The following is a 22,670-nucleotide window of genomic DNA, read 5'->3' as shown; positions in this document are numbered from 1 at the left end:
TCCTAAAAACTGCTTAAAGTAACACTTCAATTTACACTCCTAGTTCAGCCCCTTTGCAAAGCATGATGGGAAGTGAAAATCCTGTTTGATTGAGTCCTGGTTGGGTTTACTTGATTGAAACATGTTATTTCAATATGAAAACATCAAGTTAAGTCAAAGAGTAATCGTGTCAAGTCAATTTAACATGAATCAATCACATTTAAATGTGTTGAATTAAAATAAATTGTTTAAATAAAGTGAACAGCATCAAAAATCATTTTTTTGAGTGTACACTGTTATGTCCAACACCTTTCCTATTCAACTTACGGAACAAATGTGGCACCAGTTAAGATCTTTTCGCTAGATAAGACCCTTATTCCTCGTCTGGTATAATTTAAAGCCCTTTGAAGCTGCACTGAAACTGTCATTTTGACCTTCAACCGTTTGGAGGCCATTGAAGTCCACTATAAGGAGAATAATCCTGGAATGTTTTCATCAAAAACCTTCATTTCTTTTCGACTGAAGAAAGAAAGACATGAGCATCTTGGATGACATGGGGGCGAGTAAATTATCAGGAAATTTTAACATGAAAGTGAACTAATCCTTTAATTTTACTGAAAAGTGCGCAAAGACAGCGGAAATAGCTGAATAAAGCTACTTATTTGTTTGTTACTTAATGACGTACGCACTGTGGTGACAGGGGAGCGATTGGGGGTTAGGTGCCTTGCACCTCAGTTGTGGGCATTGAGGGTGGAGGAGGGCATTATTCATTCACTCCCCCACCTACATTTTTCTGCCTGTATTGAGAATGGAACCCGCAACCTTCAGGTTACATGTGACTCTCTAATCAGGCCACGACTAATGAAGGTATTAGAGGTACTGCCCTAATGAACTACAAATTATGAGCACTTTTCACTGTAGGCTACCAATCTTTTTTAATGGACACTTGAAATTGCCATGTACTGTAGGATGATGCAAACTGAGCCGTATTACTTACCAGACCATATGCTAAGTTCAGTGGTTCATAAAAAAAGATTGGTACAGCAAAATGTGCTCAAAAAGTCGAAATAAAAATTTTGTTAGGGCAGTACCTCTTATAAAGTCCTTTTGTCCACTTTAATGCATCCTCTGTTGCGGCCAAGAAATCACTCCGCTAATTGGGCTGATTGTGCAACAGGCTGCTCGCTGTGTATTGTCCAATATTAAACTTAAATCTGGTCACACCGTCACGCTTTCAGCCACATCAGAAGTGGTCTGATATATATCTGGTCCAGATGACAAACGACTGAGGCTGCTGCCATCAACCCCAGAATTTTTTTTCTTTTAATGTTTAGGGGACTATATAGGACGTTCTGTTAACTTCCCAAATGTTCTATTTGTAATGTTCTCGCACAAACATAAAATAACCAAAACAGAACATCCCCCTAAATATCGGGAACGTTATTAAATGACCAACAGAGGGCCGTGTGGGAACGTTCAGTTAATGTTCCAAATATCTTCTTTGTAACGTTCTTATGTGACCATAAAATAAACCAAAATGGAACGTCCCACTAAAGTCATATAAGGAACTTTGAACTGCAGTACTTTCACTACCAAAAGAGGACGTTTTAGGAACGTCCCAAATGTTCTGTACAATATAATAATTTTCGTCACCTTTAGAGAACTTTTAGGCAAAGTTGCACAAGGTCACGAGAACGTCACCTTCTACGTGTGTGTTTTATAGAAAATAATAGAGTTTGAAGTCACCGTTATAGAGGTGAGTGTTTGCTTTAGATGGGCTCTTTAGATTCTTGACATTTTAACATTAAATTTTTCTTTGGCTGCTTTAACTGTGTTTTTAGAACATGCTTGTTGTAGCAAAAATTGAAAAAGAAATTCTGAGTAGATGATTTTGATTATTTAGTGATGGTGGCTCAATCATCATGGAGTGTCCTGATCCTCTCCAGAGTCTGAACTGTGAGTGTAGTAACTGTTAGTTTTGCATTGTTTTAAATTCATTATACAGAGTTTTGAGCAGGGTCTTTCAGACATCATGAATCAGCGTATGAACCGCAACAATGCTGACAATAAACTTTAGTAGCTTGTTTTGTGATGCTCAAAGTTGATCTGTTTATCTGAAAATTTTGTCACCATTGTTGAGGTTCATACGCAGAATCTTGATGTCTTTGTGAATCTACATGATGCTGTCTGAATAATTTCTGCACAATGATAAAAACCTGTCAAAATATCAAAGCAGGACAGGATTTTATGAATTATCATAGAACTACAACAACATGAAAGAAATACAATGATCAGTGAATAAGACCATTGTATGATGATGAAATAATCAATAATGAGCAACCAAAACCATTTGACCATTTTTTTGATCACAACTGTTTTTTGTAACAAATGTGTTTTAGAAACACAGCTATAACAACTGGAGAAAAATTAAAGTTAAAACATCAATTGCAAGCGCTTACCTCTATAACGGTGACTTCAAACTTTATTATTTTTAATAAAACATGTTTCAAAAATGTTTTTTTTTTTTTGAATGAAAGACATAAAATAGAGTGGTTTGTAATAAGTGAAGATGCAGAGATCTAGAGAGATCTGTTAGTGTTTAATGTTGTTTCTGTTATCTGAGTTTTGTGAGGTTATCATTGTGCTGGAGAGTAGAGCCTGTGCTTCAGTCAGTGATGATCCACAAACACTGATGTTCTGCTGCATGTTGCTTTATTTAAAAGCTGCAGTAACTGTGTATTTGCTGATGCAGTGATACAGCAGTTACATTAGCTCATGCATGTGCTGCTGTCAGCTAATGATTCACTGCGAGAGAAAAGGTTTCATAATAACGATCCAAGAAATACCTGTACATTTTTTTTGAAGACATTAAAAAAAGAAGTTTTTGTTTGAACAGCCACTTTTGTTAGTCAATTTAGCTCTAATTTTCAATTAATTTTTTGACAAGGGCAGCAGGGACGTTCTGAGAACATTTCCAAATAAAATATGGTTCCCTAAATGTTCAGAGAACATCTTGAATGTTCTGTGAACGTCCACCAAATAACGTCCCCCAAACGTTAAAAGAACTCCACATCATGACCGTCTCTGAACGTACTGGGAACATACTGGCACAACTTGCTCTCAAGTGTTCACGGACTGGTGTTTTGACTATTCCAATATGGTGGACGACTTATGTATGGCAGACCATAGAAACAGCAACTAATAAGGCATCTATGTTAATAATCTATGGGTTCAATCAACTTTTGAAGTTTGCTGAGGATTATCAAGGAGTCTGATGAATTATCTGACGATACTATTCAAGCCTGAGGCACGTACTGGAAATATTCTTATGATTACTATAATTAAATAACATTTTATTAAAAATGTAGCAAAAACATTTCTGTCAAGAGATGTAAATTTTTACTAGTTTACTGTGCATGTAGATTATGTTTCTTTAATAACAAAACAAATACAAAACATACTGTAAATATGCATATGAGTGCACACATAACTTTGAATGTTTCAATATGCGTTAACGCAAATGACTTTATTTGAACGTTTCATGACACTGAGCTGCTGGAAAAGAAATGCGTAGTGACATCATTGCGTGATGATTTAAAGAACAGATAAATTGGGTTTTTGAACCGGTTTATTGAAACGAACAGTCTGAAAGAACTGGGTTCGCAGAAATGAATCGGACTTCACATCACTAAATACCACCATTTTGTGCCATCATATTCCCGCCAATAGAAAGCACAGTTCGTTGTTCTCATGTATGAGGGGGAGATTGGTGTTCTGTTTAATTCTTCGGTGAACATGATTAAGCATTATTAATTTATTGATTATGTTTTATTCCAAGTGCTTATGTATTTTTGCATTATTATAACAGTTTACCTTTTTGTTACTGCTAAATCACATTTATTTGTCTTTTTTAAATTTCTTTATTACCTTCAATTTTTTAAATGGTTTAGTCCAAGTATGAGGGGCTTGGCCTTCTTCAAGGGTTAGTTCATGATCCCCTGATTTACTCACCCTCAAGCCATCCTTGGTGTAAATGACGTTCTTCTTTCAACACAATTGGAGTAAAAATATCATGACTCTTCCAAGCCTTACAATGGGACTGAATGGTACCTTAGATTTTGAAGCCCAAAAAAGTGCATCCATCCATCATAAAAGTAGTCCATACAGCTCCAGGGGGTTAATAAAGGCCTTCTGAAGTGAAGCGATGCATTTTTGTAAGAAAAATATCCATATTTATAACTTTATAAACTATAATCATTGGTTTCCGGTAACAGCCATACGCAAGATGAGTTCCGGTGGAAGACTGACCTCTGACCTGACGTATGACAAAAGTCACATACACCTAAGATGGCTTGAGGTTGAGTAAATTATGGAATAATTTAAATTTTTGGCTGAACTCACCCTTTAAGGTTGCTTCTCAACTCATAGCTTTTTGTTTTCTCTTAGAGTCGGAGTGTAGCGCGTGGAGATTGCTTTGGTATATATTCTTCAACTTTCACTCCAAATAAATACCATTTGCGCATCAAATTTACCTAAATTTTTTCACCTCTTGCTGTGGCTCCATCTGCTGGTACATTCAAAACAGTGGGGCTGATACTGTTGCAGTTGTATGAAATAATGGAGCAGTCATATCTTAACAGTTGAAACTTGTTGAAACTTTGGACCAGTTTGATGGTACGAACTACCCCTTGAGATCATAGTGATTTTACAAAAGTTTTAAGTTTAAATTAAAGAAAGGATTAAATAAAAGATTCTTGATCCCATGATATTACTAAGTATGTGAGATCACACACAAAACAATGACTGTAATGCAAAAGTTAAGACGATTTTAAAGCATCTCATCTATGCATAAAAAAAAAAAACATTAAGCATAATGTAAGCCATATCCAATCTTAAGTTTTTAACATTAACAACAAAGTGCTTTGGCCACATGGTACAGTGTTGGTAACAGATTATACCGTGGTACTGATTACTATCTGACTGATAACCCAACATATTATTTCCATGAAAACACTGGTGCAAAGGTACTCTTTTTGTTCATGAAGAGCTTTAAGGTAATTAGGAAAGAAAAAGAGTTGGACGTGACAAGTTATCTATTTTATTCGGATGTGATTCCATGTTGACAGAGGGAGCTTTGTCAGTTATAACTGTTAGTTGGTGAACAGATTTATTATGGTGGAACTCATGATGTGAGATGAAGCACAGTTGGCCACACATGGTTAGTTCCCAGTAAACATATTAGAGAAAATAGTATAAACAGCTGTAACCATGGCGTATAACCAGTCTGACTTTTTCACAAGCTAAATAAAAAATATTTACCTACAAATCATGTCAGGTGCTTTCAATGTCATAAAAGGCAAGTAACTTGGCTCCCCCTAGTGGTGACCCTAAACAGTGATCACAGTGGAGTGAGCAATGTCTTTCATCCCACTATTAAAGGGTTAGTTCACCCAAAAATGAAAATTCTGTCATTTATTACTCACCCTCATGTTGTTCCACACCCGTAAGGCCTTCGTTAATCTTCGGAACACAAATTAAGATATTTTAGTTGAAATCCGATAGCTCCGTGAGGCCTCCATAGGGAGCAATGTCACTTCCTCTCTCAAGATCCATTAATGTACTGAAAACATATTTAAATCAGTTCATGTGAGTACAGTGGTTCAATATTAATATTATAAAGCGACGAGAATATTTTTGGTGTGGCAAAAAAACAAAATAGCAACTTATTTAGTGATGACCGATTTCAAAACTGCTTCAGAAAGCATCGGAGCATAAATGAATCAGTGTAACGAATCATGAATCGGATCACGGGTCAAACTGCTGAAATCACGTGACTTTGTCGCTCCAAACTGCAGATTCAATGCACAGATTCATCTGGGTAAGCAATAAATGACAGAATTTTCATCTTTGAGTGAACTAACCATTAACTACCAGTAGGCGCTGATCCTTTCACATCATGAAGACCAGAGGCTAGTCCATGCATCTGAGACTCCTGGCTGGTTCATTATGCTTTATTGCTAGAAAGGAAACTCAAGACAGGTGGACATCCATTCATCCACATATAAACATGCATGATTATTTATCGACACATGACTATCCATCCATCCAACCTAACAATGAGGACACCACAAATAGTCAAAAAGAAATATTTATTTCATGATAGAACGCAGTTTCCAAATAACTGACCATTCAAAAAAATTTACACATTTTTTTTTTTTTCAAATCATTTTTTCAGGATCCACGGACAGCAGTTGTAATATCTATGACCACATGCAATGGTTTTTTTTTTGTCCACTACACAAACAGGTACTAAGCCCCTAAGCCCAGCGCTACCTTACATGAGCTTCACTCTTCCATCACTGCAGACAGCTGTACTCAAGCCTGGAGTGCAGCTAAAAACATGTCAGATGCTTTATTAGAGTCCAGCACTCTCCCACCTCAATTTACAAGTTCGATTTCTGATGGCCGGCAACAGCAAAAGGATTTTCCCCAAGGAATGTATGAGGGACACATCCATTCACTTAAGGAGTTTACAATATGTTCAATATCAGACTTTGAGGGACCACTGATCAGTGTCAAGCATTTTATACTCTTTTTTTTTTTTTTCTTCCAGAGGTAAAAATAAGGACATTGATTTTTTTTTTCTCTTTTTTTTTTAACAAAATTTTAAATGTCCTGGTCTGCAGTGTGGTGTCCTGTGTCAAAAGGTCTGGACAGATAAAGTGCACTTGATGGCTGAGGTTCTTCAGCAGGTCTCCTCGTCCACAACAACAGCAAAAAAGAAAATTCTGCCCTAGCTCAGGGATTTCAATGTGTAGGACTGTAGCACCAAGTGTCCACCAGTAAGGCAAGATACTGTAACGCGGCAGGTTGCAGACGAGAAAAGTGGAATGGCAATACGTATACGTGCTTGTAGAAGGCGACAAAAAACAAAACAAAAAAACAAAAACCTCTGGGTACTCATGAAAATCAGTGCACACAACAGCATTCAATTCTCCCTTTTCAGTCCAAATCTGGACCACTAAGAACATGAAAATAAATGCTAATCACAGATAACAGTGTTTAAGGAACCTCTTCCTGATACTCCATTGCACTTTTGCCATCCTGCCACATGATGGTGGTTGTATCCTTCACTGTCTGAGCCAAAGCAATTCCAGCCATGACCAAATGCTTTCGGTTAGCTGCCCCTTGTTCCAGTGAGATGATGAGCAGATCTGGTCATCTGCTCATTTCAGTCCAAGAAATGCTGAGTCTCTTTTATGGCCTTCTGGTTGAGCAGAGTCCAGCTGAATGGGCGGATAGGGTCGTGAGAGTGCACCACTACAGAACAGGGTGTTAATGCTGCAGCTATATAAACCAGACTCTGTTGGGAGTGAAGACATATATGAAAAGGCACCGTATTTCTGGACAGGGCAGATGTACGAATTTGTATGTGCAAGATGTGTCTGAATCCATCTCTTTACCTCCACATTTAAAGGCATTACCATTTACTAAGGCAAATTCTCTCTGTAAAGAAATGCAAAGTGCATCTTTTCTGCTCTTATATATTCTTTGCACCGCTGCTGTTGAACAAATGTTCAATGTTGCATTCTAATCATAGATATATCTCTTTAATAAATTATATTTATATCTATATATATATATATATATATTTATTTATATGTCCCCACCCCCCATTATACCCCTGTGGCCAGCAGCACACGTTACAGTTATTACTATACAAACGTAAAGCCATGCTTGTGCTTTGGCCACTTCAAGTTCTGCTGTGTTCACAGTTTCCTCCTCCCGACGCTGAGAACGAACAGACTCCGAGCAGTTTTCTTCACAGAGATCACACAGACATTCCGAGAAAGGGAAAAAAAGCATATTCGTACATGATGAAAGGAGACAGAAGTACAAATATTCATTGTAAAATATGGTTCCAGCAAAAAGACTTCCATAAGGTGTTGCCATGGAAACCAAAGAGTCCTCTCCGAGGGCTGCGGATCAGAACGCAATCTGATTGGACGATTTGTGATCCCAAAGTTTCACTGCACCCCCTCCTCGTCGACGTACGTGGAGGGGAACCATCCAATCTGAATGGAAAACGGACAGAATCGGAGAATATATAATCGGAGACTCGCACATTCAGACTAAACGTTCAAATTTTGTTCAGTTTTTCATTACACAACAGTTCAAGTCTTCTAAAGTGATTGGCCAATGCATTCCAACTGGATGTTTTACAAAAACTACGCTATTTTCTACAATAAAAGTTGCTATAAGAATGAACTGGCCAAGTTTTTCATTTGCTTGCTTTATTACCCTGCCATTGGCCTCTCCTTTCCACCAGCCTTGGTCTCCACCAATCTTGCTGTAGATCTTGACGATGTCTCCTTCTCGCAGGGAGAGCTCTCTCATGTCTCGAGCAGCAAAGTTGTATCGCGCCACAGCTGTGCTGACTACTCTGGGTGTGAACACTGTACAAGGCCAACAACATCCTGAGATTAGTGCATGTAAAATGCTGAAGAGCACCATTGAATGCTTATACAACAGATGAGTGGACACTTTCTGACATTGTGAGTGAGAGTATAAATGAATGAAATCTAGTGACTACTGGTCTACTAATAGGATATTTTTTACAAGAATTTTATTAATGTCTGGAGCCCTAACAAGAGGATGCTGAAAACACAATCAGGGGAGGGATGTGGATGAGCGACTGAAATCGAAGAGGAATTGGGGGAGGTGGCATGGATGATGCAAGAGCATGAGCAAGAAGAGCAGTACCTGACCAGAAGGGAGCAGAGCTTTGAGAGGAGAAATTGAGGCCCTGAGGACTGAGGAAGGAGAAGTTGTAGGAAGCACAGGTGGCTGCTGAGACAGAGCGGAGAGCGAGAGAGAGAGAGCGCAAACAAATAAATAAGGAAGACGCAGTAGAGTTGCACAATACAACAGGGCAAAGAAAGTTCAAGGAAATGGTTTCCTTACCAAACTAAGGCAAGGCCACAGAGTCATTAAGGTGTTTGTATGTTTGTATGCATGTGGAAAAAAGTTGCTAGAATTCTTACAAGATGCAGACGACCCCCCCCCAAAAAAAAATCACTCTAGAGCTGTCATGATTTCAACTGTCTTCAACATTGATGATAATATGAAATGTTGCTTGAGCAGCAAAACAGCATATTAGAATGATTTCTGAAGGATCATGTGATACTGAAGGCTGGCATAATGATGCTGAAAATTCAGGGGAATAAATTACATTTAAAATATATTAAAATAGTAAAGTTATTTTAAACGAGTAAATTGTAATAATATTTCACAATAGTACTGCTTTTAACTGTTTGTAATCAAATAAATGTAGCCTTGATGAGCAAAAAGACTGGTTTCAAAACATTAAAAAATCTTGACAACAGTAGTGTGTGTGTATGAGCCTCCATTCACTGTATGGAAAAGAACACAGTAAACAGAGGCTTGAAACAAAATAAGGGTAAGTGAACAGCAAAATTTTAATTTCTAGGTGAATGACTCCTTTAAGCAGCTCTTGGGTTGGATATGGAGATCTTCAAGCCTTCCACAATCTCAGCCCCTCACAAACAGGCAGTGTCTTTATGCACTTGCATAAATATCAGTGAGTACCAGTTAAGCTTGGCTGGAACGTGAACAAAGGCACATCATTTATAATTCATCTAATGAAGCATCTGTTTATTAGAAACTATCCAGCTCAGCCAGAGTGGGCAGCTCCTGAACAACCAAGCCTAAGATGATTGACAGTTGAAATACCAGGAGGCGTGGCATACAGAATGTGAGGGCGGGACCAGCTGGCAGGGTCTGTTTGTTCAGACTTCCAGAGTGTGTCCAAAGATTGTGGAAGGCTGCTGGCCAGACTGGTGGGGGCTCAATTATAAATGTGTGCCAAAAAAAGCAGGAGAGTGAAAATAAAAAAGGAAGAGAGTAAGGGAGTTGAAGAAAGACATAAAAAGACATGGAAGTGAATGTTTACCTGGTGAGCGGGTATTGGTGCGAGAGCTCGAGCGTTCCCGGGATTTGTAAGGGTACCGTAATGTCGTGTCCAACAGCTTAAAGCTCTCTTTCAGTGAATGACTCTGATAGTACTCCACAAGCTCCTGTAATAAAGAAACATATCTAAAGTTACTTACAGAAACTTCATGTTCCAGCTGAGAAACTATGGCCTGGTTTCACAGACAGGGCTTAGACTAAGCCAGGATTAGGTCTTTGTTCAGTTAGGGCATTTAAGTAGCTTTTATAAACATACCCTAGAAAAAAATAAAAATAAAAAAAATTATTGGTGTGCATCTTGTTAGGGTTGTATTGGTTTGGGTGTTTTGGTTTTTCTTTTGTTGCAGGTCATGTGATTGGGGCGTGAATTCAGTACACCTGCTCCTCATCATGGGTCTATTTAAACATGGTGTAGGAGTTCATCGGGGCAGCTGCTCAGCTCTTGGTTGGGAGCAGTTTGCCAGAACCACGCTCTAATGCTGTTATTTTGTATTTTGTTTTACATCCATTCATTTGCACTGACAACATTTCAACTGATGCATCCATTCACTTGCAGTTCATACTGATTGACTCTACTGATACTGACTTTTTTGATTATGTTATTTTGGTTAATAAATATTATGATTGAAGTTATTCCGCTGTGTCGTCTCCCTTAATGTTACACCTTTGAACCAGGTGTAACAATCTTGAGACAAAACAATGGCACTGACATATTTTCAGATATGTCAGTGCAAGTTGCTTTCAGTTAAAACAGCTCAAACATGCATTTTAGTCTAGGACTAGCTTTTTTTTTGTCTGTGAAACTGGGGGCATAAGTATTATTATTATTATTATTATTTTAATTTTTGAAAGAAGTCTCTTATGCTCACAAAGGCTGCATTAAAAAAAAAGTAAAAGTAAAAAAAAAAAAAAAAATTACCATTTAAAATAACTGTAAAATAAATAAATAAATATAAAATTTGTTTTCCGAAGATGAATGAAGATCTTGCGGATGTGGAAAGACACGAGGGTGAGTAATAAATGACAAAATTTTAATTTTTGGGTGAATTAACCCTTTAAGTGCTATAAGTGAATTATGTGTAAAACTGCAGAAAAAGTATTTCAATGCAGTCTTCACCATACAAGCATAATAAAACAGTGAGACATTTCTCTTACCAGAAGGCTTTCGAACTTTTTTGCCTCTGTGATGTGAATCCAGTTGTCTTTCTCAATAACTTTAATATGTTTCACTTCATCATTAAACCTGTTAAAAGGAGAGAAATGTTCTCATCATTCATGAAACTCGTAGAATGTTTCCTAATAATACTATATATGGAATGTATACAGCAACAATAGCTATGTTTTCATCCAAAGTTGCAAATTTAAATTGTGTGCAAAATTGAGAAACTGCCACAAAATATGTAATTAAAATGAAAGTTGCTGCACTCAGGGAAGAAACCGTGGCTCTTTTTTCCTACATCATAAATGATGTCTCAGAGTGTGCAGGCGAAACCCAATAAATGCTTTAATGTTATTTGGCGTTTGAATTCCTGGTGTTTGGACATATGAGACGCTTCTGGGAGGGAATTAAAGCAAATCAATTTTTATGACAGACTTTGGCTCAGGCATTTCAACATGATCAAACAAACATTAAAGATGATGAGTTTTTTGTTGTGCATTGACGGATTTATTTGGTAAATGTGTTTTTATTGTAGTTTATGTGCATGTTTTCTTAATGGATAAAAAAAAAAACTGCCTCAATTGAGCGCACAGTTTTTCATGCGCATTTTTACAATTTATGCGCATCTTATCGCTTCCTTCCAGGATTTTTTTTAAAGCAATATCCCAAAATGTGCATAAAAATAGGTGAATAGCTAATGACTGACAAAATACAAAAAGAAGACAGAAAGAATGTTCTATTTTTGACATGAATACACATAATACTTACTTGATGCTGATTGCAAATCTCTCAGCCTCTGCTGTTCTCTCTCGGATCAGATAGGTGCCGCTGCTGTGAGACTTCAGCAGGTTGTCAGCCTGTTGCCGCTCCATGTTTCCTGCAAACCTGAAGCCCATAGGGAAAACACTACTCATTCACAAGCCCGTTCAATACCTTGTACATCATTACAGCAGTTTCATAGAAGTCGTTACCTCGACTTCTACCTTCCACCTTATTGTTAAAAGACAATAAAGAAACAAAATGCCTCACAATTAGCCTAAAGATAATCAATCATCATTACTGATTCTAGTTATGACATATAATTCCATGCAAATTTCACTGGATCAAAGGACAGTAGCAAAGTGCAAAGATTTATAACTGTAATTATATTTTTATTAAAGTAATATATAAAATGAGACTATAAACAGTGTATTATAAATAAAATAAATCTAGTTGTATCTTGGCATTGTAAAGAGTAATAAAAAATGGAAAAATCAATGTGTTCTCAAACAGGATGAAATACCAGGGATAAACGTAGTAATCCGTTTCTCTGGAGGACTGACGGCTGGAAAATGACTGGAGAGGCTGTAGAAAAGAAAACCAAAAAATGATAAGAGACCACAAGAGCTGGTTCCATTTCTAATAGTATAGAACACTGTCTAAGAGAAAGTAGGAATAATTTAAGAAAATATATGTTAAAATTATTTGATTTTGCTTTTATCAACCTGTACCTTAGGATCTAGACATGGTTTCACACTGGAACTGGGGAAGAAGCCAGTCTTTTGGGTTTGGATGAGCTTGCCCTTAGAGAAAAATGCAACGATTGACAGGTAAAGATGAATGAATTAAGGACTGTAAGCTCCCCAAAACAAGACAGCAGGTTATAAAACTCATGCCCCAGGTTTTCACAGACAAGGCTTAAGCCTAGTCCCAGACTAAAATGCATGTTTGAGCTGTTTTAACTGAAAGCAACTTGTACTGACATACTGTGTGTTAAAATATGCCAGTGCCATCTCAAGATGCACACCAGTAATGTTTTTTTCTAGGGTACATTTATAAAAGCTATTTAAATGCCTTAACTGAACTAAGGCCTAATCCTGGCTTAGCCTAAGCCCTGTCTGTGAAACTAAGGTAAACTATATTAGGTAGGACTAGGGTCCAAAATTAGTTATTTTTGCCATTCATCCAGGAGAGCATTTGTGTTGGATGAGAAGGCCTGGTTTGCAATCTCAGTTTAGTTAATTCCAAAGGTGTTCAATGGGGTTGAAGTCTGTGCTCACCAGTCAAGTTCTTCCATACCAAACTCACCTAACCATGTCTTTATGGACCTTGCTTTGTGCACTGGGGCACAGTCATGCTGAAATAGAAAAGAACCTTCCCCAAAATTTTCCCACAAAGTTGGAAGCACAGCAAAATGTCTTGGTATGCTGAAGCATTACGTATTTCTTTCACTGGAAGGGGCCTACTCCAACCCTTGGAAAAAGCCCCATACCATTATCCCTTCTCCACCAAACTTGACAGTAACAATGCGGTCAGGCAGGTAATGTTCTCCTGGCATCTGCCAAACTCAGACTCGCCCATCGCACTGCCATACAGAAAAGCACGATTTACACTACGCATGGGATTGTGCTTGCCGTTGTGAGGCTTGCATGCAGCTGCTCGGCCATTGAAACCCATTCTATGAAGCTCTCGCCGCACAGTTTTTGTGCTGATATTCATTCAAGTGGAAGTTTGAAACTTTTCAGCTATTGAATCAGCAGAGCGTTGGTGACTTTTATGCACCATGCATCTCAGCACAGTGACCCCGCTCTGTGACCTTACGTGTTCAGTTGCTGCTGTTCCTAAACAGCTGTATTGTAACATTTAAAACAATGCTATCATTCTTAAAATGGGCCAACTGACCTAGAGCTATTTTTACTATAAGGCGGCACCTAGAAAAAGTGTAAAATCTGGACCATAGAACAGGTTATCACTGTAAACATGGCAAATGTTTTTATATTATAATATCATACCTCCCACCATGATGTATCTGGATCTCCCTTCAGGAGCTCAATGACTTCTCCTGTCTGGAAGCAGAGTGGTATCTTGCCTGGAGGGGCAGGGGTACCATGGTAATTTTTGATGGCCACCATCTTTGGACCTTAAGAACACATTGAAAACAATTCTTATAAATTCTCATCTCTGCAAGAAGAACAAAGGACCTTTATGATTTATATTCTTAGAACACACAAAAAGCAAGCATGCATGCTTGCAAGCATGTACTATACACTAGATGTCAGCAGAGAGCTGAAATATAATTTCTTTAGAGCAGTGTCCTGTCCTGGAGTACCACCAGCCCTGCACATTTTGTATGTCTCCCTATATCTGACACACCCATTTCAGGTCTTGCAGTCTCAATTAATGAGCTCATGAGTTGAATCAGGTGAGACAGATGCAAAATGACATACAAAATGCACAGGGCAGCGTTTCCCAAAAGCATCGTAAGCTTAAGTTGATCGTAGCTCCATGGAGCTACAATCAACTTAGGCTTACGATGCTTTTGGGAAACGCTGCCCAGGGCTGGTGGTACTCCAAGACAGGTTTGAGAACCACTGCTTTAGAGCTTGTGTGCTGAATGTGGTCCATTTCAGTTTAAGAGCCTGAAGCTGTGCGCAGTATCTAAATTTTTCATATTGACATAACTACACTAGTATCTCAGAAGACAAAAATCACCTTCTACTTATATTCTTACCTGATTGTGGAAGCCCCGGCTCCTGTAATAGACAAAAGGGAATTTATGATTAAATGCACTTCAAAGTGTAACATAGTTTTTATATAAACATATTAGGCATCTTTAAAGTGTTTTACAAAATTGAGGACAAACTTTAAGATTAAATAAAGTGGTGAAGTTTGGTAAAAAAAAGTCAGTAAGAGAGTATGATTAATTCATTAGACATTAGTGTGGAATAATCTGAGAGATGGAAGTTTATTAGTTGAGGCCACTAAAAACTCACCGAATCATGGGGACCTGAAATAATAATGAGAGAGAGAGAGAGAGAGAGCACATTGTTAGTGGTTTGTACTCTTTAATTAGGGCAGATGTAGCGTACATTTGGTTCTTTAAGAAGCAGCTTTCTCTGAGAGACTTACTTATTTTGCAGATGGTAATGATCTCCAAACACTCCTTATGGGCGCCGGTCCCACAGCGTGGACAGTAGTATCCCTGGTAGAAAATACCCCTAAAGAAAGAATGATAGGATAAAAGTGAAAGACACATACTGAAGCTAAAGTGTTAGGGTCGGAAAGCAGCTAGGGCCCTGACAAATTAGAAATGTCAATTTAATACGATAATATGTCTTCATTTTGTGAGTTCCTACTGAAGATCAAACTCATCCACACACAACAACTATATTTAGTTTTTGAGTCTTGCTCACCCATGCATAACTTAGAACCATGTTGCTAGGATGCTGTGAGTAATTGCTGAGGCATTGCTAAGTTGTTCTGGGTGGCTGCTTTCTAGCAAGTCTCTATGTTAAGACAGGCAGCAAAAAAATATTAGCATACCTGATTCAAAACAGCTTTGTTTTTGTCCACATGAGAAACAATTACTGCCCAAACAGGGCTTCGGTCCACATTGACCAAAGCCCTCTTTGGACAGGACTAGTTTTCCTGGAAAAGTCATGTTTAATAAAGAGGCCCTATTTGGATGGTAATCATTTCTCATGTGGATGTCTGTGATAATAAATTTGCATTACACCTGACCTCAGTGATAAAACCCATGCATTCGGATGTCAATTTATTCACGATGAAGGAGCAAGTTTTGTGATCCTACAAACCTAGGGATGTGCTGCTAAAGCCAAGTTTACACTACAGGATTTTAAACGTTGGCAGATCACTGTGCTGTACAGACTACGTGACTTGCTGTGGAGTCTTGAAGTTGTTGGTATTCACACTATGTGACACTACGTAAATGATCTGCAACAGGAGGTTTACACACTACACGAGCTGACGACAACTGTGACCCAACGACTTTATTTGAAAATGGGAGTTGGGAGGAAATTAGATCAAATTTTGAATTAAATTTAATTAAAATAACTGTTTCACACATATGTTTAAAACATCCTGGCTGACCTCCCAGACTTAAGGCGACTGTTATTTTAGAACATTTCCATTTTTTTCCATGACGACGCGTGGCCAGCCGTGTGACAGATGTATTGCTTTTCTCACCATGTCATCAACTATCTGAAACTCAGATTCTCAAATATGTGCGAGTGATTGTTTTGTCATTTAAAAACCTATATAATGACCTTGATCTTAATATATAACATGAATTCATCCATTGTGCTGAAATACATGTGGCCAGTGAACTGGGAGAACAATAGAGTGAGTGAGCTTTATAGTTGCTTACACAATGTGTATCTGATATGAATAAACATCGGCAAATTATATATGAATGGATTGTTATTGCAGCTTCCATAGACATCATTGTATATTTTATTGGCTGTAGCGACACCACAGTGACACGAGTCGGCCGACAGCTTCAGATATTTAGCATGCTAGATATTTGTCAGGCATCTGCGAGGTGTTGGCGACGCGACAGCGAACTACCTACGTTGGGTAGTTCACACATAAAGATCGGCGTGCGCCGATCACTTGCTGATTTTCCCGATCACAGCCCAACCTGTCGGCGAGCTCGTTAAACTTGGCATAACGTGGTCAGTCGAATGATTGTCTGCTGTAAATTAAATGTTGTATGCTTTGAATAATAATAATAATAATAAATTCATATTTAATTATATAGTAGTTAAATAATATCCTATTTATGATTTGATTGAAATGGTTTTCTGTCTTTCTTTTTTTATCTCAAAATGATGTGTCATTTTAACATATTGGAAATTAGCGGAAATTAGGTAAACATAAAGCTGCTTGGCTTATATATTTAATGTATATAATTGTATAGGACAATAATACATTTTAAAACTTTATCACTGTAATGGTAAAGCAGTGATGAAACATTGTTTTGTAAATACTCCCCGGCATTTCAGTAATAAAATGTATATATTTAAAATGCATGCAAATTACAGTGAAGTTCAACAGTTATCATACTGTGTTCTGCAGTCGAGGTAGATACACCATATACTGATGACACTATCTGAAACAGATCAGATGTATCACTTGATAGTATGGACAATTAGTCCTACAGTAAATATGGAAACCAAATGTGTGTGTAGCATCTAAAGTACATGATGTTCTGGTCCTGACTTTAATGCAATTATATGCTTTTTTTGCAATTTTATCATCCGTGGGGCTACACATTTGATTACTTATGATTCAACAAGCAGCACAATTTGAGGTATCGTTCATGTCCGTAGCACAAACAGTGCGGCACAAGATACACACTGAAATGTAATACTTAAAAGCTTGTTTAAATTCTAGGCATGAGCCATTGAAAAAGTGATGCTTGGCTTTGGAAGCCAACTTATGCATTAATACAGCCCCAACAATCACTCAATGTGACTCCATATATTGGTACAACTAAGTGGCAACATTCAACATCCAAACAAATCCCAGGCCAGTTTGCACACAGATTGAAACATGGAGCCGTTATAATTAGCAGCCAATGTGCACACTGACCTGCGCTGCAGGGTGGCAAATTTAGGTCAGTGCAGTATGATTTCACACGAGTCAATACAGCCAATCAGCGAAGCAGCTCATGTAATAGAGGTCAGACCAGTAGCCTAGTAACATGGGTCGTAGCCCGTTTCAGTCCACTGCGCTGCCTCTGTAATCCAGCGAGAAGTGGTGGTTGTGTGTGAGAGCCCTCACCTCAGCAGCTTTTTACAGGCTCTGCAGTTGGTGTTCTTTTCAAACGTGTGCATTTGGAAGTTGTGCTGGTTGGCAGTGGCTCTTTCGGGTTTGATGTTTGACCTGTGTGGATGAATGATTGCACATTTGTGATACGGTGATCAAAGAGAAAAATACTGTGTAATTTTGACACCGGTGCAGTACTAACGTACATGGCCATCTCAAACTGCTCCATCCACTTGCGTTTGGTGTCTTCTGTCTTGCAGAAGAACTGGAAGCCCTGTTTCCCCTGCAGATGGATCAGGTAGAAGCCATAGGACCACTAAGGGTGGAAAGAAGAAAGTTGATGGAGGGAGGGATGATGAGGAAAAGCAGAGAGAAAGCAGCAATGGATTGAAAATGTTTTCGGGTTGTTCACATATCCGTTTTTTTTTTTTTTTGGCAAAGTCACATAGTCCGTGAGGGATGGATCGTTAATGTGTGTTAAATGTGCACTATTATTAGGCACATATCTAAGTGTTTGTGCGAAGTGTTGAAGCTGAAGTATTAGCACGCTTATTAAGACATGTTGGCACCAGCGCAATCACTTAATAAATGTTTTATGAGTCAGTGTTGGCTGCAAAGATGAAGATGATGATGCCGAGTCGCCATGTCTGCAGTTCCAAGCTTTCTATAGATATATGTCTCATGTCTGTGAGGCAAGTAGCCTATACGTGGAGTTTCGATTCATTTTGGTGACCCGCTCCAGTTCATGGAAACCGAGACGGCAAAAGTGCATCCTGTTTCTTTATTTTACAAAAGCACAACATTTTGTTGTTGTAATGAGTTTACACAAATAAAAGTAGACTTTACAGTTTTGAATGATGTATTACTCTTATATGTCTAAACAAAACTGAGGAAGCATTTAAAGTTGTTTCCGCTGCTGTCAGGAAAAAAGACAAGTGAATGCACCGGCTCCTCATCACGCAGTAAGCTTGTTAATACTTTAGCCTCCACGAACACGAGTGTGTGCCTAATAATAGCGCACAAATATTTAGGTTAACGTTAGAGCCAGCAGCCAAGTAAAGCTGCTACTAGTCGTGCATCTTCGGAAGCGGAGCCATGTGGAAAGTTACAAAAAATGCTGCGATTATTACATGATGATTACATGAATTCGCTTGTTTTCTTTCTGTATTGACGAGTTCCCTATTGAAGCAGGATGTTTGGGGGTGGGACATTTTTGCTCGTCTCCTGTTTTTGAAAATAGCCAAAAGCCTTTAAATGCATTAGGCCGCAAACAACGATTTGTCGCTTGCTTGTCTGTAGCATTATTAAGATCCTTATTCTCATTCTAGAAAGAATTTCTCTGAATAAAAATCTTGTAGTGCAGGATAAGTCATCAATTATTTTAAATGCATTTACACTACCATTCAAATGTTTGGGGTCTTTTTTTTTATTTGATAAATATTTTGGGGCACCGATGTGGCCAGATGGTTAGAGAGTCAGACTTGTAACCCGAAGGTCACGGGTTCGAGTCTCGGTACTGGCAGGAAATGTAGGTGGGGGAGTGAATGAGCAGTGCTCTCTTCCATTCTCATAACCCACAACTGAGGCAAACAGCAAAAATGGCTGCCCACTGCCCTGGGTGTGTGTTCATGAAATGCAGAGCACAAATTCCGAGCATGGGACACCATACTTTGCTACACGTTACTTTCCTTTTTTTTTTTTTTTTAAATAATTTTTTAAAAATTTAATTTGGCAAAGCTGAATTTTCCGCAGCCATTACTCCAGTCTTCAGCTCCACATGATCCTTCAGAAATAATTTTAATATGCTGATTTGGTGCTGAAGTAACATTTCTTGTTATCATAGTAGAAAGTAGATGGATTTTTATTCAGTATTATTTGATGAATAAAAAGTTCAAAAGAACAGCAATTATTTGAATTCTGTGACATTATATTAGCAATAAATAAAAGTATTAATTTCTTTTAAAAAATCCTATTGACCCAAAACAATTACATTAAAAGTTAATTTAATTTTGCTGGACTAGCATACATCTCAAAGCTAATAGATGCAGACTCATTTTGACTTCATGGGGTCTTTTAGATGCTGTGTCAAGTAAAAAAGAACTTACACTTTGAAAAATGCATCTCAATGGATTCTGCAGCACATCTTTGGAAAAATCTTAATCAAATTGATTTGTAAAAACAGCTGATTCAATTCTGGGAGCATAAAGCTGCTGTGTATCTCTTGAGATGACAGAAAACAGATCACAACATCACACAAGTGTAAGGCACAATAACAGCAACTCAATGCTTAGAGAACATGAGCATTCAGCTTACCATTTTCCCACTTGACTGGTAGGCATGCAAAGAGATTGAAGGCGGAGAGAGAACAAGAGAGAAAGAGAGGGACACCCTGTTACACATGCATTCTCACATACATGCAAAAAATCCTGATTGTTAGATTCATGGAGAATGCATAGGCTTCTCTGGATTTACACACAAGCTAGACCACAGAAGAGGGCAGTGCATCATCTTTGATTGGTTGAATTTATGAGCATCATGCTTTAACATTCAAGGACAAGTATATAATGAATGCAGTCTATCTGTGCCGTTCACCAAGCAAAAAAAAAAAAAAAATCAGATCAGTCCATTTGCATTTGCAAGTTTAAAACACAATACATAAAGATCATGGCCGTAATCAATTTGAATGAAGCAGTAAAATCGGGTATAGTTATTCTTAAACAGGCCCAATGGCTGGTGAATCAAAGGCCTCTCACCTTTTTCATATCACGGTTATTCATGGGGTCATCGGACATCTTGTAAAAGTGAAGCTCGATGATCTCTTTTAACTCATAATTATAGTTTTTTCTCTTGCAAACAATCACAACTTTATCAAATAGGAAGATGTATCTAGGTACAGAAAACAGAAAAAAAAGATAATCTGTTTTGTAGCAGAACAGGTCAAGAACCATTTTTATTGTTGCATATGAAAACATATAATGAAAGTGCAGTCGTACCTGTCTTGTTTGGTCCGGTTAACTATAGAGCACACTTTAAGCTCTCCATCTATCTTTGGCCTACCGTACTCCTCGAGCTTCACCTGCTGTGAATCACATGTGCGCACACACGCACACAAACACTTATTACATTTATATTGACATAAAGGCTTGAGGAATTTCAAACATTACTTTGTGACATACACTACATCCAAGCATCACTAGTTCCAGTATACAAAGAATTTAGTATCTTATTACATAAAATGGAATTGCAAAAATGACAGATTTCTCAAATACTGCCCGTCTGTCAAATGGATAGTTCTACGGATATACTTTTTACTAAAAAACTTTGTTTTGCAAGCATGTCAAAGGTTTTGGTTTAGATACATTTTTGCATGTCAGTTTTGTTTGTAGATTCTTTTTTGTGAATCAGTCACTGATGAATTGACAGTTAACATTTATATTGGTAGGTTTCAACTGGAATGACAATGTGTTCTTTCCATCTGTGTGCATTTTTTTTTTTTTTTTGCAATATCTTTTTTTTCCTGCATAATATACTGTATAATATACATAAACTGTACTGTATAAACATAAGAGTATCATAAAATCTTAAAATAAAAGATATTAAAGTATTGCTACAGTTGTTGCTATAATATAAGCTATTAAAGGCATGGCAAAGCTCACAGTGAATGTCTTTTGTCTGTAAGTGGCATGCCTTATTGGCTCATTGATGTTTAGCTGCAGGCATCATCTGCAGCACAGACCCTCACATAAATAAACCAGAGCTGATACTAACTCCTACATTAGCTACTGAGAGAGAATACACTGATTTCAATCCCTTTAAACACAGTCCTAAACACATCCTGTGCTTGTGGCCTGGAGGCTTTCAGGATTTATTTTACTGAACAGTAGTGACAGATGGGGGGCAGGTGGAGGCTTGTAAACAACTAAATGTTTGGGGATAAAGAGGAATTGGCCAGCATGCTAAAATGTGCACAACCTCAGACATCATAATTCTTTTAAATGACACAATAGAGGGTCCAACCTGATTTTTGCAATCCTCATAAAAGCTATCTGTGACCTAATACTATGAATTAGCTTTAAGTCAATACCAAAATTCTGATACCAGCTGTGATGTTCTCAGCATTGATATTACATGCAACTTGAAGTACTCCAACAGAACACACACAACAGTAAGTTGGCCATTGAATATGCATGAGATATTAGCACAGCATTTAACTGGAAATAAGTACACATGGAAAATGTAATGTACAGGTAAATAAGGCCCATCTTTTAATCAAACAGGGTCATAAAATGAATTATTACTGGCCAAGCTTTAACGTGTGCACCATGTCTGCATTGATTATGCCAGTGTATCGCACAACTTCATGAACACTTACTAGATTTTCTATTGAGCTCTGAAATTCACTTATTTTCTTCAGTGTTTCATTGTCTCTCTTCACCTCATTGATGTACATGGCCAGGTCCTTTGAAGACAGATAAACAAAGGCAAGACACTCAGATAAAAACACCAAGCCACTTGTCCTCCAAAATACAAAGTCCCAGAGATTCTTACAAATAAAAGATCTTTAGGGTATAATTATATTACAAACCAACTACCGACATCAAACATTGTATGGGGATATTAAGATGTATATGATGGTTGTATTAGAGTTCACACCTGCATGGCTTCTAGTGCCTCTTTAAGCTGCTGCCTCTCCGGCCGGTCCATAGAGTGACTTACTAACTCCTGTGGACACACAGCATAATAACAAGTCAAGCATAGAGAATTTTGAATTGCATGATGACATATCCAGGTGATATTTTACTCCAAAAGACATTATTTTAATAGTAAATTGTCCTCCAAAGCTGCCAAACGAATAAATAAATAAATGACATTCTTAGGTGTGCAATTATTCCAGTAAATGCAAAGACACTGACCAAGCGAATAAATATGACAAACTATTTCCATGTTTTTTCCACTAAATTACCTTTTATTATCAATGGAAAACAAGCTTTCT

General features: G+C 37.8%; 1 protein-coding gene across 4 annotated transcripts in view; it reads right to left on the bottom strand.

Moving 5' to 3' along the window:
• Positions 1 to 5,475: 5,475 nt before the first annotated feature.
• vav2 (vav 2 guanine nucleotide exchange factor) overlaps positions 5,476 to 22,670 on the bottom strand; it is a 206,121-nt gene continuing 188,926 nt past the window's right edge. The window contains exons 11-30 of one of the 4 annotated variants that reach the window (XM_067375592.1): positions 22,331 to 22,399; positions 22,050 to 22,136; positions 20,671 to 20,756; positions 20,431 to 20,563; positions 19,991 to 20,005; positions 17,884 to 17,993; positions 17,693 to 17,794; positions 15,017 to 15,105; positions 14,881 to 14,894; positions 14,619 to 14,640; positions 13,900 to 14,027; positions 12,619 to 12,690; positions 12,411 to 12,472; positions 11,897 to 12,013; positions 11,125 to 11,212; positions 9,953 to 10,076; positions 8,743 to 8,829; positions 8,281 to 8,435; positions 5,901 to 8,054; positions 5,476 to 5,599 (exon numbers count right to left, since the gene is read on the bottom strand). In XM_067375592.1, coding sequence (XP_067231693.1) covers positions 8,007 to 8,054; positions 8,281 to 8,435; positions 8,743 to 8,829; positions 9,953 to 10,076; positions 11,125 to 11,212; positions 11,897 to 12,013; positions 12,411 to 12,472; positions 12,619 to 12,690; positions 13,900 to 14,027; positions 14,619 to 14,640; positions 14,881 to 14,894; positions 15,017 to 15,105; positions 17,693 to 17,794; positions 17,884 to 17,993; positions 19,991 to 20,005; positions 20,431 to 20,563; positions 20,671 to 20,756; positions 22,050 to 22,136; positions 22,331 to 22,399 — 1,608 coding nt within the window. In that variant the 3' untranslated portion in view covers positions 5,476 to 5,599; positions 5,901 to 8,006. The remainder of the gene's footprint in view (positions 5,600 to 5,900; positions 8,055 to 8,280; positions 8,436 to 8,742; positions 8,830 to 9,952; positions 10,077 to 11,124; positions 11,213 to 11,896; positions 12,014 to 12,410; positions 12,473 to 12,618; positions 12,691 to 13,899; positions 14,028 to 14,618; positions 14,641 to 14,880; positions 14,895 to 15,016; positions 15,106 to 17,692; positions 17,795 to 17,883; positions 17,994 to 19,990; positions 20,006 to 20,430; positions 20,564 to 20,670; positions 20,757 to 22,049; positions 22,137 to 22,330; positions 22,400 to 22,670) is intronic. The other 3 variants (XM_067375589.1, XM_067375590.1, XM_067375591.1) reach the window with 3 other exon arrangements.

This window comes from Chanodichthys erythropterus, chromosome 22 (assembly GCF_024489055.1).
Source record: "Chanodichthys erythropterus isolate Z2021 chromosome 22, ASM2448905v1, whole genome shotgun sequence".
Taxonomy (NCBI): domain Eukaryota; kingdom Metazoa; phylum Chordata; class Actinopteri; order Cypriniformes; family Xenocyprididae; genus Chanodichthys; species Chanodichthys erythropterus.
This window is presented reverse-complemented; position numbering and strand designations above follow the sequence as displayed.